Here is a 14617-nt window from a genome sequence, read left to right as displayed (position 1 = left end):
AGCAATTTTTTAAAATTTCTTTTAACTTTTTGTTTTTTTATTCAGTGTGGTTTCAGTCAGTTTGCAGAGTGGGTTCCCTTGATTCAGTTTAGTTTTAATTGTCTGAAAATGATTAGTTTAAGTTTGGTTTTTAGTAGTTTCCTTGTTAGTCTGAGTTTCCTCAATTACATTTTAATTATTATTGTATGCCAGGGGCAAAATTTAGGAAAATCCTTACAGCTAATGCAATGAAATCTGTAACAAACTAACAAATACTAAACTTAAGCATATTTTCTATTAATTTTTTTCTTTTCCAAGTTCACAAAATCATTTAATTTCATTTTTTTGGTCTAGTTTTTATTTTTATTTTGTTAACTAAAATGGGGTTTGTTTGTTGTTGTTGTTTTTAACATCTAGTTCTAATTCACAAGCACTGTCTCCCTGCATTAAACAGTTACATCCGTTATATCTGACACCACCACCATCCCACTTTTAGGCGCTCTCTAGCCCTCATACAATTCTGCTTTCATCTTAATGGGATTAATTGTGATGAAGAAAAGCATAGCACTGAAATGAAATAATAGTTATGGAAAAAATAATAGAAATCTAAACCTGCCCTTGTACTGCCATTGCACCGCCTCTTTATTTCATCCTTTGCGTCTTTTATAATCCTCTTGTGTGCTACATGCTGTGTTATTATATTTGGCCTGTATTTTGTTATTTGTTAATCAAGATGCTCTATAAAATGATCTCTGATGATAGTTAATAAAGTTGTAGACAGACTTTTTTTGTACACAGACTTAAAAAAATAGATTATACTGAATAGAGAGCAGACCTTTTATTCCCTTTTAAAAATCAAAGTATTTAGTTTAAACCAGAGGGGAGTTTTGTTTTCAGTATTAAGTAAGAAGGTGGAGAAGTTGTGAGTGGAGAAAGTGGGGTTAGCCCCCAGTTCCACAGGATAGCCATAGCACCATGGTTTAGTCTTAGACCAAAACCTCATTTAAGGATTTAGGAAAACAAAAGAGCAAAAGCTAATTTAGCTTTTTCTAAGGTGGTAGAGGAGAGATGAAGACTCAGTTGGTAATAGATGTGTAGCACAGTTAAGCTTAGATAACTGACCGAGGGGTTTTCTGTGCACAAGGCAGAATTTATAGCTATGGTATGGGTGCTGCAGTAGGTGGAGGAGGTCAGATTGTGGAAATTGCACATGTGAAGAAATGGAAACTGTTAAGCATGTTTTGATGGACTGCTCCAGCTATTTTATTGAGACAAATATTATAAACATTAAGACTTTTCTCCTAAAATCAGTAATCGACTTGTATCATTAGGAAGTTTTAAAGGTTTTTTTTAATCTAAAGTTCTGCACCCAAATGGACTACTCGTAAGGATTTAATCCTTGATGTACATTTAGGAAGTACCTGAGGAGGGCAGCAATACGCCTGTGTTCCGTCCTGCCTGCCGGAATTCCACAAAGAAGAAGATAAAGAAGGCAAAACAACTCCGCATGTAGCTAACATTTACAATAAACATTTTTTTAGTTGTGCCTCTAGCTTGACAAATTATTCCACCTGGGAAATATTTCGTATAAGCAGAGAAGATTTTCTCTAATGTTTCTAATTACATGCTGGCGAGAACAAACAACGCGGGCAGAATTACACTGGGCAGCTAGGGTTAGCCAAAGAAGCTAACCAGCTAGCTCCCATTAGCTGCAATGGCAGCGTCCACTCCTCCAGTGATTTCAGCTCCTGTATTAAGGTCTGTGTTTCTTTGTAGGTCTTTTGAACGTATTTATGTAATGATTTTGAGACACGTAGACAACAGTGGCTTCTGCATGCATTTAAAGTGTTGTTAAATAAACGCCGTAATCGTACAAATTTAGCCTTAGGTTAGATACATTTTTATGAGTCTGGTGGTACTAAAGAAACCGATTTGAATGCCTGAGCCTTTTCTTTGCAGATAGTGAGATTTTTTTAGTATTGGGAAAGGCAGAAGGTGGTGTAATATGGCTAACTGAAGCAAATGGCACATGAAGTCTGTCTTCTTCAGAAGCACCAGTGATGGGAAGAGTTCAGTGATCATTATGTGTGACAGGGCACAGGGTCTGCTGTGAACACTGGCTTTTATTGTTTAAGGTGCACTCTCTTGTAAGAGCTGTGCAAGCCCCGGCTTAGTCTCCCATCATCTGCTCCTCTGTTGTGATTATTGTTTTCAATCTCTTTCACTTCAGTCAGAAGCAACGCAGGGCTGCTCTGAGGAAAGAGAGGAGGAAACGGAAACGCCAGGCTCTCGCCCATGCTAGAGAACGAGGTATGTGATAGATGTATGAGTCCAGGTTGTGTTGTTCTCATTTGTCTAGTTGCGGTTAAGCAAATTCTTCACCACCATTTCTCTGTTACAGATTTAAAAAATGGAGCAAGCCCTACTCCTGGAGAAGAAGACGAAGTAAATGAAGACAGTGAGGATGACGATGTTGCAGAGGAAGAAAGGTAGGGCCATACTGACGCTGCTCTGAAGCTGCTCATTCATTGATAGCAGCATAGACCATTTTGCTGCACATGCTGGATGTGTTTGATTTTGTATTTATTTACCTTTAGACAGCATCTTCATGAAGAGTGGCTGGAAAGAGAGCGGATTGCCCAAGAGGAGTTCAGACTGCGTTTGGAGAAGGAGGAAACAGCAAGGAAAAGAAAAGAGGAGGAGGAGGTATAGGGATGGGAATTGACAGGAATTTAGCGTTACTTATTCCGTTATCAATATCAATTATGGATTTAATTCCTTATCGATTCTCTAATCAATTCTCATTGAGTTAGAGAATAAAATGTAGTACAGATGTAGCTAAAGGTATATGAGAGAGCCTCTGAGTCAGTCTCACTCTGGCAGACCTCGTCAACTAAATGTTAATACGAGATGGAGATTATTCATACAGTATGGCGCTAACATATTACAATCAACATGATCTGGAGAAGTTTTATGTTGCTTGTGCCGTAAGTTTCCCCTCGAGAGTTGCCACCGTCGCTAAGCAGCGTACCAAAGACATTACAGTAGTGCAAATTAACTGTGTGGTCAAATGTTTGAGCATGTTGGAGGCACTTCTCCCCTTTGTTATGATCAAAGCTCTGCACGTGTGCCTGATCTTGCTTGTTTCATTCAGTCATTATTCTGGTGAACATGACCAGTTTAGTCTAGCTCAGTCCAGCGCACAGCATCCTGCTGCTGTAAATATTGACTGGAGATCCCAGCAAATCCATTGTTCTGTTTGAGTAATGGCTTTTACAAACTGCAGTTCAGATCAGAATTTTACTGAGCATTTTTAATTATTTACATTTAAAAACACATTATATTTCATTTCGCTTTTGTATGGGATAAATGCCCAGTACAGCTGACTGGATAAAGACAGTCCAGGCATGATGGCCATACCAGCTTGATTTAAAAGAGCTGCATTTGTGGTGAAATGGAAAAAAGCAATTCATGGCACCAAAATAAATGGAAATGACAGCACAGTGGAATCAGTGGAAATGATTTGCAATAAGAATTCCAAATAACTGTCTTTATGTCTTTTTGTGTCTGTAGCGGATGATAAAGGAGGAATGGGAAGCGCAGCAGAGGCGAGAACAAGAAGAAAAAGAGCAGAAGCAGCAGGAGAAGCGAGACAGAGAGGTGATATGGGCTCCAGGAGGATAGAAACAAAAAAGACATATATATCCTCTTCTCCATAATCTTGAGAGCTAATGAACCGGCTTAATGTCTCACCCACTGATTGTTTCTTTTGTAACGTGTTTGTGCAACTTTTCCTTGACTGAACCATTTTACTCCTTAACTGAGATACACTCAAAGAGAAAACCCTCAGCTCTCACAACAAGGATGTATCTTTTATATTGTGTGAAAGCTGTGAAATCGCTCCACTAGTGTTGAAAGGATACCTCCCATTAACAACTTTTTTTGTGCCTCTCAGTCTCTGTGAACGTGGTCTTAACCCACAGAAAACAGATATGCTGCAGTTATATTGACTTCTACACATTTTCACCAGCCGTGTCTTTACACCATTTGTAGGAGGCTGTTCAGAAAATGTTGGATGAAGCTGAAAATCAGGTATTCACACACACAAACACGAGTAAAAACTGTCTGTCTTAGCCACAAACCCCCCAAAGTATCATATAGTACATATATACTACTGGTATTTGTCTTTTAATGGGACTTAACTTGAATCAGTTAAATAAAGTTCAGTTAAATGCCACTAACAGTGGAAATTCTCCCAAGCCATCATGACTTCAGAAATAAACTTTGAAAATAAATGAGACGCAGAATGATAGTAACTCATTTCCAGTATATTGTATTTTGTATATGTGCAGATTAGCAGGAAGTAGGGCTGTTCGATATAACGATACATATCGGATGACGATATAAAAACGTCTATCGTTTCATTTTACGCTGTCGTTTGTTTCGTGGTGTCGCAAAATAAACTGTTTACGGCAATATCTTTTCATCGTTTTGATGGTCACTGTAGTGGCTATAACTTCTTAAAGTTCTCTCTTTCTCTTATATTTAATATAACCACACTACAGACGGACAAGCGACCTGTCTGCTTGTTTATTTTCCACATAAACCTTTCACAATAAAGCTCAAGATCCTGTTGAGACTTTTCAAAATAAACAGAATCAGGTGAAAGAGTATGCAGAGTATTTGCAGATGAGAAGCAAAAAAGAGCCGTCAGGTGCTAAAAAATAAACCTTAGACTCAAACTTTAGAACAGGCTTTTCCCCGCAGCACACTGTGTAATAAATATTTACAAAGAAAACGGCGGCTGTTACAACTTATGTCTAAAAATGTATAGTTTCATTACTAAACTAACTAAACAGCACTAAAACACTCGACTCCAGGTACACAACGCCCAGCTGGAAACACTTCACGCAAGTCGAGCTGCCCGAGATTCACAGAATTTACAGAAAATGTAAAACTTTTGTGATTTATATCGTTATCGGACGATAGATGTCTTATATGGGGATATGACATTTTGGTCATATCGCACAGCCCTAGCAGTAAGACTTGTAGTTACTTCTCAGGAAATGGAAAATATATTTCTTTATTTAAAAAAAAATTGCTTTTCTATCAAATCATCAGGGAGTGTGATAATTTTTTCTTTTTCTGTTTAACCAAATATAGAGATTTGGAACAGACCTGGTTTAATGACAAAATATTATTTTAATATTGTTAAATGTTAGTGTTTGTATTGGCTGTGTACAAATAAAAGCTTTAGGCCTTGTTGTCCAATGTTTTTAAACTCAGCCAGATACTTTCATTTGAGCCTACTGTTCATTTTGATGACTTTTCATGGGCTTTTCTGTCACAAGGTTGGCCTTAAATTTTACTCAAAGTGGTATTTAGAAGCTCTGAAGTTTTTTATTTCACTTGTTTATACCTAGAGACTCATTTAAATTCTTTCAATTCAGTTTACTCTAACTAGTGTGACGGCACTTTGGTGTCATTGCAAACATCTCTAAATCTAATAAAAGACTGAAAACTAAGACAGTTTAAATATTGCTCATGGCCTGTCTTACAGCTGGATAATGGTGGCCCGTGGATGAACCCTGAGGCTCCTGTGACAGTGAACTCTGAGAACTTTGGAACGGAGCGTGACGTAGCCAACTGTCCGTTCTTCCTCAAGACTGGAGCGTGTCGATTTGGAGACAGGTACTGATGGGTTTTGGTTTCTTCTGAGTTGTTGATAATAATAATTATAACCATAATAATAATAATAATAATACATTTCTTTTTAGGTGTCTTTCAAAACACTCAAGGTTACCTCACCCAGAAGAGTTAAGAACAATAGGAATAGACAAAAAATCCTATAAAATTAAGAGCAAAGTTGCAATCAGAGTGAATAAACTAGTTTAAAGAGGTGCGTTTTGACATGCCACTGATATGCCCTTGAAAAGAAAGCGTCCTGGCATGGATGACCCCCAGACTCTTAATCTGAGGCGAGGGAGAAACTAAGGAGTTGTCAACAGGGAATGAATAGCTGTTACGTTTGGACAGTGAGAAGAACCTCTGTTTTATCACTGTAGTTTGAGAAGGTTGCAGTAGAACCAGGATTTAATTTCCTGGAGGCAAACACAGAGGGCAGTGAGTGGGAGGTGCTGGTAGTTTGGCATGTGGGTAGAGCTGGGTGTCATTGGGATAACAATGGAAACCGATTTATGGAAGATTTGACCAAGAGGAAGGAGATGAGAAAAAAAAAGGCGGCTCAGGACAGATACCTGGGAGACTCCAGTAATAACTGGAAATTGATGGAATTTGAATTTTTCAGTTGAATGAACGGAGTGCGTCCAGTGATTTCAATAGGAGCTAGTCTGTCAAGAAGAATGTTATGTTAGGTTAAATTACACGATGACACTAAAGTGGCCTTTCCCCACGTATTTGAATGTCTTCTCTCTATGAATCCAGATGTTCTCGAAAACATACGTATCCTGAAACCAGTCCAACGCTGATGATCCGCGGAATGTTTAGAACGTTCGGTATGGAAGAGTCGCGCCGTGATGACTATGACATCGATGCTTGTTTGGAGCACAGCGAGGAGGAGATGCAGGAGTCCTTCCTCGAGTTCTACCACGATGTTCTGCCAGAGTTCAAGAGCGTCGGCAAAGTGTTGCAGTTTAAGGTGAGATGACATCAAGAAGCTTTCCTCCCGTCATCCTGTCTGTGTTGTAAAACAGACTCACTTATTCCCCTTAAAAACATTTATAGATTTCACCTATTCCTCTCCTCTAATAGGTCAGCTGTAACTATGAACCACACCTGAGAGGAAACGTTTATGTTCAGTTTGACACGTAAGAAGTCACTCAGCCACTTCCCGTCTCTTTGCAATTGAAGTAACACTTCAGAGAAAACACATCATTCTTTGACTTGTTGTCTCTCCAGAGAGGAGCAATGCAAAGATGCCTTCATCAAATTCAATGGGAGGTGGTATGCAGGCCGGCAGCTTCACTGTGAGATATCACCTGTTACACGGTGGAAGAATGCCATATGTGGTGAGCTACTTTTTAATGCTGACGGCATGCAGTTTCACTTGAAGACATTCCCACAGTGTTTAGCTTGTTTGTTTATCTTCTTAGGATTGTTTGACAGACACAAGTGCCCTAAAGGGAAGCACTGCAACTTTCTGCATGTATTTCGAAACCCTGGGAATGAATTCTGGGAGGCTGACAGGGACCTGCACATGTCCCCTGACCGCAGTGTAAGGGGCAGTCACAGAGACGGGTGGCATTCGAGCCGATCATGGAGGCAGCGTCATTACAGCAGGAGCCCGGTGAGATCGGAGAGATCTGAAAGGAGACGAGACGAAGACAGGCGAAGGAGCAGGAGCAGAGAGAGGAGGCCGTCATACCACAACAGAGAGGACACACGGTCGTCCAGATCCAGACACAGTGACTGGTGGAAAGACAGGCGAAGGAGCAGGAGTAGAGGCAGGTCAAGGAGCAGAAGTAGAGACGACGAGCAAGACAGGCGGAGAAACAGAAGTAGGGACAGAGAGAAGGAGCATAGGGGTATAGATCAAGAGAGAAACGGTAGAGGCACGAATGACGTCGCTCACATGGGAACGAGAGAAAAGTCGAGAAGTAAAGAAAGAAGCCCCAAGTCACCTGATAAAAGTAAGAAAAAGTCTAATGATGACAGCAGCACACATCGTCGCCACAAACACTCCAAAAAGAGCAAGAAGAAGAGCAAGAAGAAGAGCAAGAAGAAAAGCCATTTGCCTGAAGAGACAGCTTCATCTGGAGAGTCAGAAAAAGAGGAGTCAGGGGAGGAGACGGTGGAAAACCTTTCAACATCAAGTCCCGGTGGAGAGAGAAATGAGATGGAGCGAACGCAGAAAAACAGTGAAAGTGAATAGTCCGAGGAAATGTGAGGTGACCTCACTGAAAATATGCTCTTTTTGTAGCGCACATTTTAAAATCTACAAATCAGATTTTCCTAAAAATAACTTCTAGAAATTTGTGCACACTGAGATACATCTCCGCCTTACCGATCTGGATTTTAAATGAATAAAAAGGGATGCATTGCAGTTTGTGAGTCCTGAGATCACTGTATTCTGATGCGTTAATCCAGTTTAAAATGCAATGATTTTAATGTAGTCAACATTGGCACTTGTCAACACCTTTTGTGTACATATGTGAATATTTTCAAGATGCTCATTGTGGCACTACATGTTACGTAAAAATATAAAAACAAAAAAACCCTTGCTTTTTGAATACATTTATTTTTAATATCTTTCAAATATAAGAAAAATGTGTTGTCAGTGTTTAATACAAAAACTGATTTCTTTTGCACAAATCAAAGTTTGATAATACGAGTGTTCAACGACAGCAGTTTTGATCTTGATAAGAAAAAAAGACTTCCATACAGTTTGAGATGAGTAACTATTTAGAAGTTGTTTCCTTGCACATTACAATGATATACCTGATATCTGCAGTTCATGTTTTTATGTTCCCACTCCATGAAGAAAGTCATGATCAACATGTCTGGGTAGACTGGAGTAATTCCATAATACTGGTTTATTGTAGCCAAATAATTCCCACATCCAGTGACATCAACCTGCAGTTATAAATCCCTTTTTTCTGCTGTTTTAGCCTCCTATAGACACCACTGAGAAGGTAAAACACAGTGTTCTTTGGTCATATGTTAGTCGTTAAGAGTAAGCCAGAGCTATATAATACACAAAATAGTGGTTTTATTTGGGTCACTATCCTAACCTAATTCAGCACTAAGGGAGGAACTGGACCTAAGATATACTTTCAGAGGCTTTTACAAACCTCAGTGTTTTTTTTTGTTTGTTTTTTTTGTAAGGACAATAAGTCGATGGTCAAAAACACTACAGAAATACAGTATAGCAAACGTGACACTAGTTACACAGAAACCACCCACATATAGCAAACAATTAGTCTGGAAATGTGAATATGAAATGATTCATTTGAAGAGAAGAATCACAGAAAATAAACCTGTATTAAGTGTTAACACAGACACAATGATTATTAAATGTGTAATTTTAGTTACTGGGTTCAGTTTAGCCATGAATAAGTGATTGTAACAGTGTCTGTGTTTCCCTTAACAGCACTGGCCCCAGCTGGTGGCTTTGATGCATTACCATTACATATGAGCATGCAACATAGGAACTGGTTATTTGTTCACTCATTCAGTCCAACCCTTGTACCTGAACATTTTCAGATGAATATGTTTTGTTTTTTTTTAACTTGTTATGCCACTTAACACTGGCTGTGAGACAATGAGGCATAAAAAGGTATCATGGGATGAACCAGCATCATCTCTACACGTGTAAAAAAAAAAAAACAAAAAAAACAAAACTATGCAAAGGACCAATTTCAAATTTTATCTTTAAGCACTAGGAGCCTGTAACCCCGTAAAAAAACCCAAACACCATTTTTCGCCATTTCTTCAGTTGAATCTCAAAAATGTCAGAAATAACAGTCTGAAGTACAGAAAACTGCACTTTTGCAGCAACAAGTCAATTCCCAAAGAGCTGTTATCTTGGCGTAGTGTGCAGTGGAGCCTTAAAACTGAGGAAACTGGACAAAACGATCTACAGCACCATCTGAAGAAGAGCTTTAAATGTCCTTTCAGAACTATTCCTGAACACTAGTTTCTTGCACAGCTGATTTAAGAGAGTTCAGGCTGCAGACTCAAGATGATTAGACCAAACAGAATTTTTCAGGCTGTATTTCCACATATGTTTTTACATGTTTCAATAAACCACTGCACCCATATTCAATATTCCTAGCAAAGCATAAAGAATCGAGGGGTAGTTCAAGATTTTTTGCAGTGCTGTATTTTCATGATTCTTTGCTATGTGATGGTAAAACATGAGAAGCACCAGCTGCAGCCACAACACCTTAACAAGCACTTGAGGCCAAACATGTACAGCTCTGCAGTGGGTGATGATGGATTATCTAATGGTGCTGGAGTTCATGTCAGTGCTACATTGTTCTCTGTGGAGTTTTAAGTTAAGGGAGTGAAGTACGCCAAGTGCTGCTGAATACAGTGAGGGAGCTTGCACATAGGGAACACATCAGAACCACAGTTGGCACTACACTGAAAGGACAATACAGGATAGTACAGTACATAGATGGTGACCACACTCACACACACAACACTGACACGGTAAACAGGAGAGGACTTAGTCGACACACGGAGGTGAGAATCAAACAAGGCAGAAACACGTTGATCTATGTCAGCCCAATCTCTTCTAAAACGCTCCGTGGTGCCTCAGCCTCCTGCAGAAGAAGACAGACAAGTGCTCTTTAAAGCTGTTATGTCAGGTTCTTTAAGTACCTCTTACAAAACATAATTAATAGTGCATGAGTCATAATTACTAGCTGCTGAATCTAAGATGGGAACAGAGGGGCTTTACAGTGAGTTACAGGCATGCACAGCCAGTCCTGTTATAACAATAGTGCTGCATGCTTTGCTTTAAATAAATCAAAGAGCACTGAATCTGTCCACTGGAAACAGCCACCTAGGCAGAACGTCCTTTAGTGCACTGGCACAAGAGATAGAAAGAGGTATTAATCAAGTCCTGCAGCCTAAGAATAAACATGATAGCAGGTGCAGGTGAGTGTAAGGTGGAGAAAGCCAGCCTTCTGTTTGGATCAACACTTGAATTGTTGAGTAAAATTAATTCTATTTTCACAAAGTCAGTGCTCCAGCAACCAACAGAAAGTTACTGAATTTTGGCAATGTTTCATTTTGAAAGGATTTATGTCTGTTTTTATTTCAGCTTATCAAATGTGAAGAACTGCTAGCTTTCCTTGTCTTACTTGGCAGTAAAGATAACACCTTTAGATTTTTGAAGAAAACAAAAAATCCCCCACAAAAACCAAACAAACATGATAGGTTTATCAACACTTCGTCATTGCAACCCCCTGTTCATAGTTACAGGTCAAATGGATTTATTTATCTGCTGAAGAAGAACTGAGCGTACCTCCTGCAACAGGTCAGCCTGCTCGATGGCCTTCAGCACATTCTTCTTGGATGTTTCCTGGGCCTCTCCGCCCAGCAGGAACTCATCCAGGATGAAGTAAGCCTTCTCAAAGTTGAAGATGATATCCAGCTCGCACACCTGAGAGTCCACAAAACAACAAATAGCAGCAGATCAGAGGAGACACTGTCCCTACTAAAAATCCTTGCAGTAACATTTTAACAGATTTCCCCTTCTGATACCATCGATCAGCATGTTATGTGCGTGATGTTGACACGACTTACGCTGCCAAAATATTTGTCCAGCAGCTCCACGTATCTGTGGATGATCTCGAGTGTGATCAGCTCATTATCCTGATCCTCGACGGCACAGCAGAAATACAGGCTTGCGTATCTAGTACACGAAGAAAGAAGATATGCAAAGCATCAATATTTGTGACATCAGCAGTATTAAGGAATGCATTAAGACTGTTAAGTGTATATTTGGTAATAAAAGTCAGTCACAAAAAAAAGAAAGAAGCATAGACACCAAGCTAAAATGTCTAATGTCTGGTCCAGAATGTGATAGAAAGAGCATGCAGCGATATCACAACCCAGCAAGTGTCTGCAGGGCATTTAAAAATGGGCAGGAAGTTAATGCTGAGATAATACACTCACAATCTTTTCTTTTGATACACCTGTTCAAATGCTCCGTCATGCAAATATTTGATCAGACAATCACATGTTATGAATACAACACATTTAGGCCTGTGTATTGAACTGCATGTGTGTGTATAATACTGCACTATCATGTGGCTGAACTGTTTGTTTGTTTTGCCTTGATAAAGTGGACATTTACATTACTTATGAGTCATATGTTCATGACAAATCAGGCAATCTCCCCATCTACTCTGATTTTTGGCAGTTATTATTTGAAAAGAAGGTGTTTTTGGCTTCCACGACACACCAGAAGGTGAGCTCTAGATGCCAGAAATCTCAGTGCCTGACAAAATAATCACTGAATCACCAGCTCCCATTAACCACCCCAACAAACCACCACAGATTTACCAGTGATGCAACGAACCAAACGTTAACACATCCTACTGATAAGATCATACCCTGACCTAAAGAAATTACACAACAGTCGGAGTGAAGCTTATCTGGGCCATTTACAAGTTAAACATAAATGCCTGAAGTCAACGATCCTCTTCCTAATGGCTTTTGAAGGTTTCAACCACACCACAGTCATCATGAATTCGGGAACTGAAACTACGCAGTTCTCTTCCTTATAAATGTCTGTTGTCATGTGAACAGTGTTTTATACAAGTTAAAACACCTTTCCACGAGCCAACTCCATCTGCTGCTGAGACGCAAATTGAAACAATGAAAAAAACTAGTATGTGCACCTGGAAACTGGCACTTCACAAGTACCAGCCCTTATTATATTGCTAACAAGGAGGGACAACCATTCAGGAGCCGTCAGACGAGAGCCATTTTGGCCTGACATGAACAGTACACTTGATCAGCTATGATACAGCGAGCAGGAACGCACTGAGTCCACATATCAGGCACCACTGTTTCACCCTGGAAGAACTGTCCCCATCCCACATGTGCCAATATGGACATCTCTTGGCAAAGCACTCAATCCTGACTTCCCTAATGAATTTCTACTTCAGTTTATTTAAGTCACAAATATTCACACCAAATTTACTTTTTTTCCCCTGTTTATTTAAGTCACAACTTGTAGTGCACGGATTACTGCTTCAAAATATGGCAACAGGTAGTCTGGTGCTGCTTGAGGCAGCAGGGGAGAAGCGAGAGGGAGTCTAATTAACACAGGTAATTAATGTTGGGAATTACTCTCTCTCCTTTAGGTGTAGTGTGTTGGAATCCACAACCTAAGGGAAGAAGCACTGGAAGGGAGTGGGAGTTTGCTCCCACCAGTTGGGATTTAGAGGAGCACGCATCTTGCTTTAATTCCTCTCACTACTCTCCTCCCTCCTGAGGAGAACCGACGACTGGCACACTAAAAAACAAAATCCCAATAAATAATTTTTTTGACCATTTCTCAACTCAAGTGAACCAATACAAGTTACTTTGTAGAAAACAAATGTTGGTGCTAATAAGCATTACTTAATCTTTAAGGGCAATATTGTGCTGTTGCATTTGAGGATCTGATCTACTCTTACCTACTGCACCAAAAGCTGAGTGCAAATGCCACTTGTGATAGAAAGGGAGAGCGTGCAGCTGTATCACAACTTGCATTATACACCTACCTTTTGTACACAATCTTCAGGTCTCGCCACTCCAAGAAGCTGCACATTTTGGGCTTCCTGGCCAGTATAGTCTGGACCAGATCCCTGGAGATCTTCTTTCTCTCCTTGTCTGACAGAGGAACATACCACTTCTGCAGCCGCAGCTTTCCCTGCCGGCTGAACAGCAGCATGAACTGCATCTGCGGGAGGAAGTCCAGTTATACAAGAGTGAGATAAACACCGACTGAAGGAGTTATTTGACGATGAGAGAGAAAGATGAGGAGAAATTAAAATAGCTAGAGGGGGTGCAATCAGCAAGCCTGTGGCAACTACTGAATAACACGTTGGCATGGTATGAAACTTTGAATAACCCAGTTGACTTAGTCACAACAATAAGGAGAGACGTCCAAACAGGAAATACACACATTCTTGACAATGATAACACGACCGCCTAGCCGCCCGTTAAGAATGTGTCCAACTTGAAATATTTTACGTTGAAGAGGTTTTAATACAAAGTTGCATTAGCTAATATCAGCTAATCTTAATTGACGGCCACATAATAACCTCAACAACGCGTCTCGTGTCATTTGCGCCCCATCCTGCGAAGGGTTATCTAGCTAAAGCATGCACAAGAAGTAAACACCAGTCTTTACCTTCGACCAAAACGTGAAGATAATCACTCGGATGACTGCTAACTTCACTATGTCCCAGCGAAATACACAAAAAAAAAACGAGTGAAGAAGCTGCTTCTGTGTATCTGCGGTTTAGCCCCTCACCCAGCTTGTTGCTAAACTAGCTAGCGGGTAGTGGTCGATGGTAAGCAGCGATTGAGACGGCTGCGCTGTGATTGGTTTAAAAAGCCACAGCTCTGAAATTTGATTGGATTAAAGATTCCGTTATTCGTTACGTTATTACAAGGAAACAGCAATGGCTGCCTGTGTGTGTAAAGTTACCACTCAGTCAAATTTACTTCTTGTTCAGTAAAGAGCGTATATTAATCCAAGTAACTGTTTTCACGATATATATGACCCAACTCTAAACATAGTTGCGATTCGGTGTAATTTTTACATTTTTGATGATTTCTTTGAAATTTTCTTTTTCCAGGGTTTAATGATTGTACGGCGTGCATCTTTTATTACTTTAAAAAACTAGAACTGGTGCACAAGTTTTAATTTATTTTGAATTTCTCAATTCCACACAAGGTGGAAAGTATACATACATGTTCACATACATACTTACACCCCCACTAATATCTGGTTATCCATTTGCCAGTTGCAGCTTGACCAGATGCGTTTGGTTGCCATTAACAAGCTTCAACAATGCGGCATTATTTTGGCTCGATATTTGAACACTCTTCTCGGCTGAAATAGTGGAGTTAATTTAAATTGGTTGGTTTCCTGTCACGGATCCAGCTT

At 39.8% G+C, this 14617-nt stretch overlaps 2 protein-coding genes across 2 annotated transcripts; one reads left to right on the top strand and one right to left on the bottom strand.

The window, feature by feature from the left end:
* The first annotated feature begins 1296 nt into the window (after window positions 1–1296).
* zrsr2 (zinc finger (CCCH type), RNA-binding motif and serine/arginine rich 2) lies at window positions 1297–9338 on the top strand. Its single transcript, XM_082530157.1, has 11 exons — window positions 1297–1737; window positions 2210–2289; window positions 2381–2468; window positions 2577–2685; window positions 3553–3639; window positions 4033–4071; window positions 5540–5670; window positions 6424–6637; window positions 6751–6806; window positions 6898–7007; window positions 7092–9338. The coding sequence occupies exons 1-11, from the start codon at window positions 1694–1696 to the stop codon at window positions 7868–7870; spliced, it is 1737 nt and encodes a 578-aa protein (XP_082386283.1). The 5' UTR covers window positions 1297–1693; the 3' UTR covers window positions 7871–9338.
* On the bottom strand, window positions 8506–14047 carry LOC309704763 (AP-1 complex subunit sigma-2-like). Its single transcript, XM_082530167.1, has 5 exons — window positions 13856–14047; window positions 13224–13402; window positions 11254–11362; window positions 10973–11110; window positions 8506–10265 (listed from the first exon to the last, which is right to left on the bottom strand). Exons 2-5 carry the CDS (start codon window positions 13400–13402, stop codon window positions 10218–10220), a joined length of 474 nt encoding a protein of 157 aa, XP_082386293.1. The 5' UTR covers window positions 13856–14047; the 3' UTR covers window positions 8506–10217.
* Window positions 14048–14617: the final 570 nt, after the last annotated feature.

This window comes from Aulonocara stuartgranti (genome assembly GCF_965226115.1).
Source record: "Aulonocara stuartgranti genome assembly, chromosome: 1".
NCBI lineage: Eukaryota > Metazoa > Chordata > Actinopteri > Cichliformes > Cichlidae > Aulonocara > Aulonocara stuartgranti.
Note: the sequence above shows the minus strand (reverse complement) of the source record. Positions and strands in the feature narration are given on the sequence as shown.

Excerpts from the sequence above, each read along its gene's own strand:
- zrsr2 (XM_082530157.1), top strand. The coding sequence starts at position 1,694 with ATGGCAGCGTCCACTCCTCCAGTGATTTCAGCTCCTGTATTAAG. Across the intron at positions 2,686-3,552 it reads AAAGAAAAGAGGAGGAGGAG|CGGATGATAAAGGAGGAATG; the intron begins GTATAGGGATGG and ends TTGTGTCTGTAG. Across the intron at positions 7,008-7,091 it reads GTGGAAGAATGCCATATGTG|GATTGTTTGACAGACACAAG; the intron begins GTGAGCTACTTT and ends TTATCTTCTTAG.
- LOC309704763 (XM_082530167.1), bottom strand. The coding sequence starts at position 13,402 with ATGCAGTTCATGCTGCTGTTCAGCCGGCAGGGAAAGCTGCGGCTGCAG. Across the intron at positions 11,363-13,223 it reads CTGAAGATTGTGTACAAAAG|ATACGCAAGCCTGTATTTCT; the intron begins GTAGGTGTATAA and ends TTCGTGTACTAG. Across the intron at positions 10,266-10,972 it reads AGGCTGACCTGTTGCAGGAG|GAGGCTGAGGCACCACGGAG; the intron begins GTACGCTCAGTT and ends CTTCTTCTGCAG.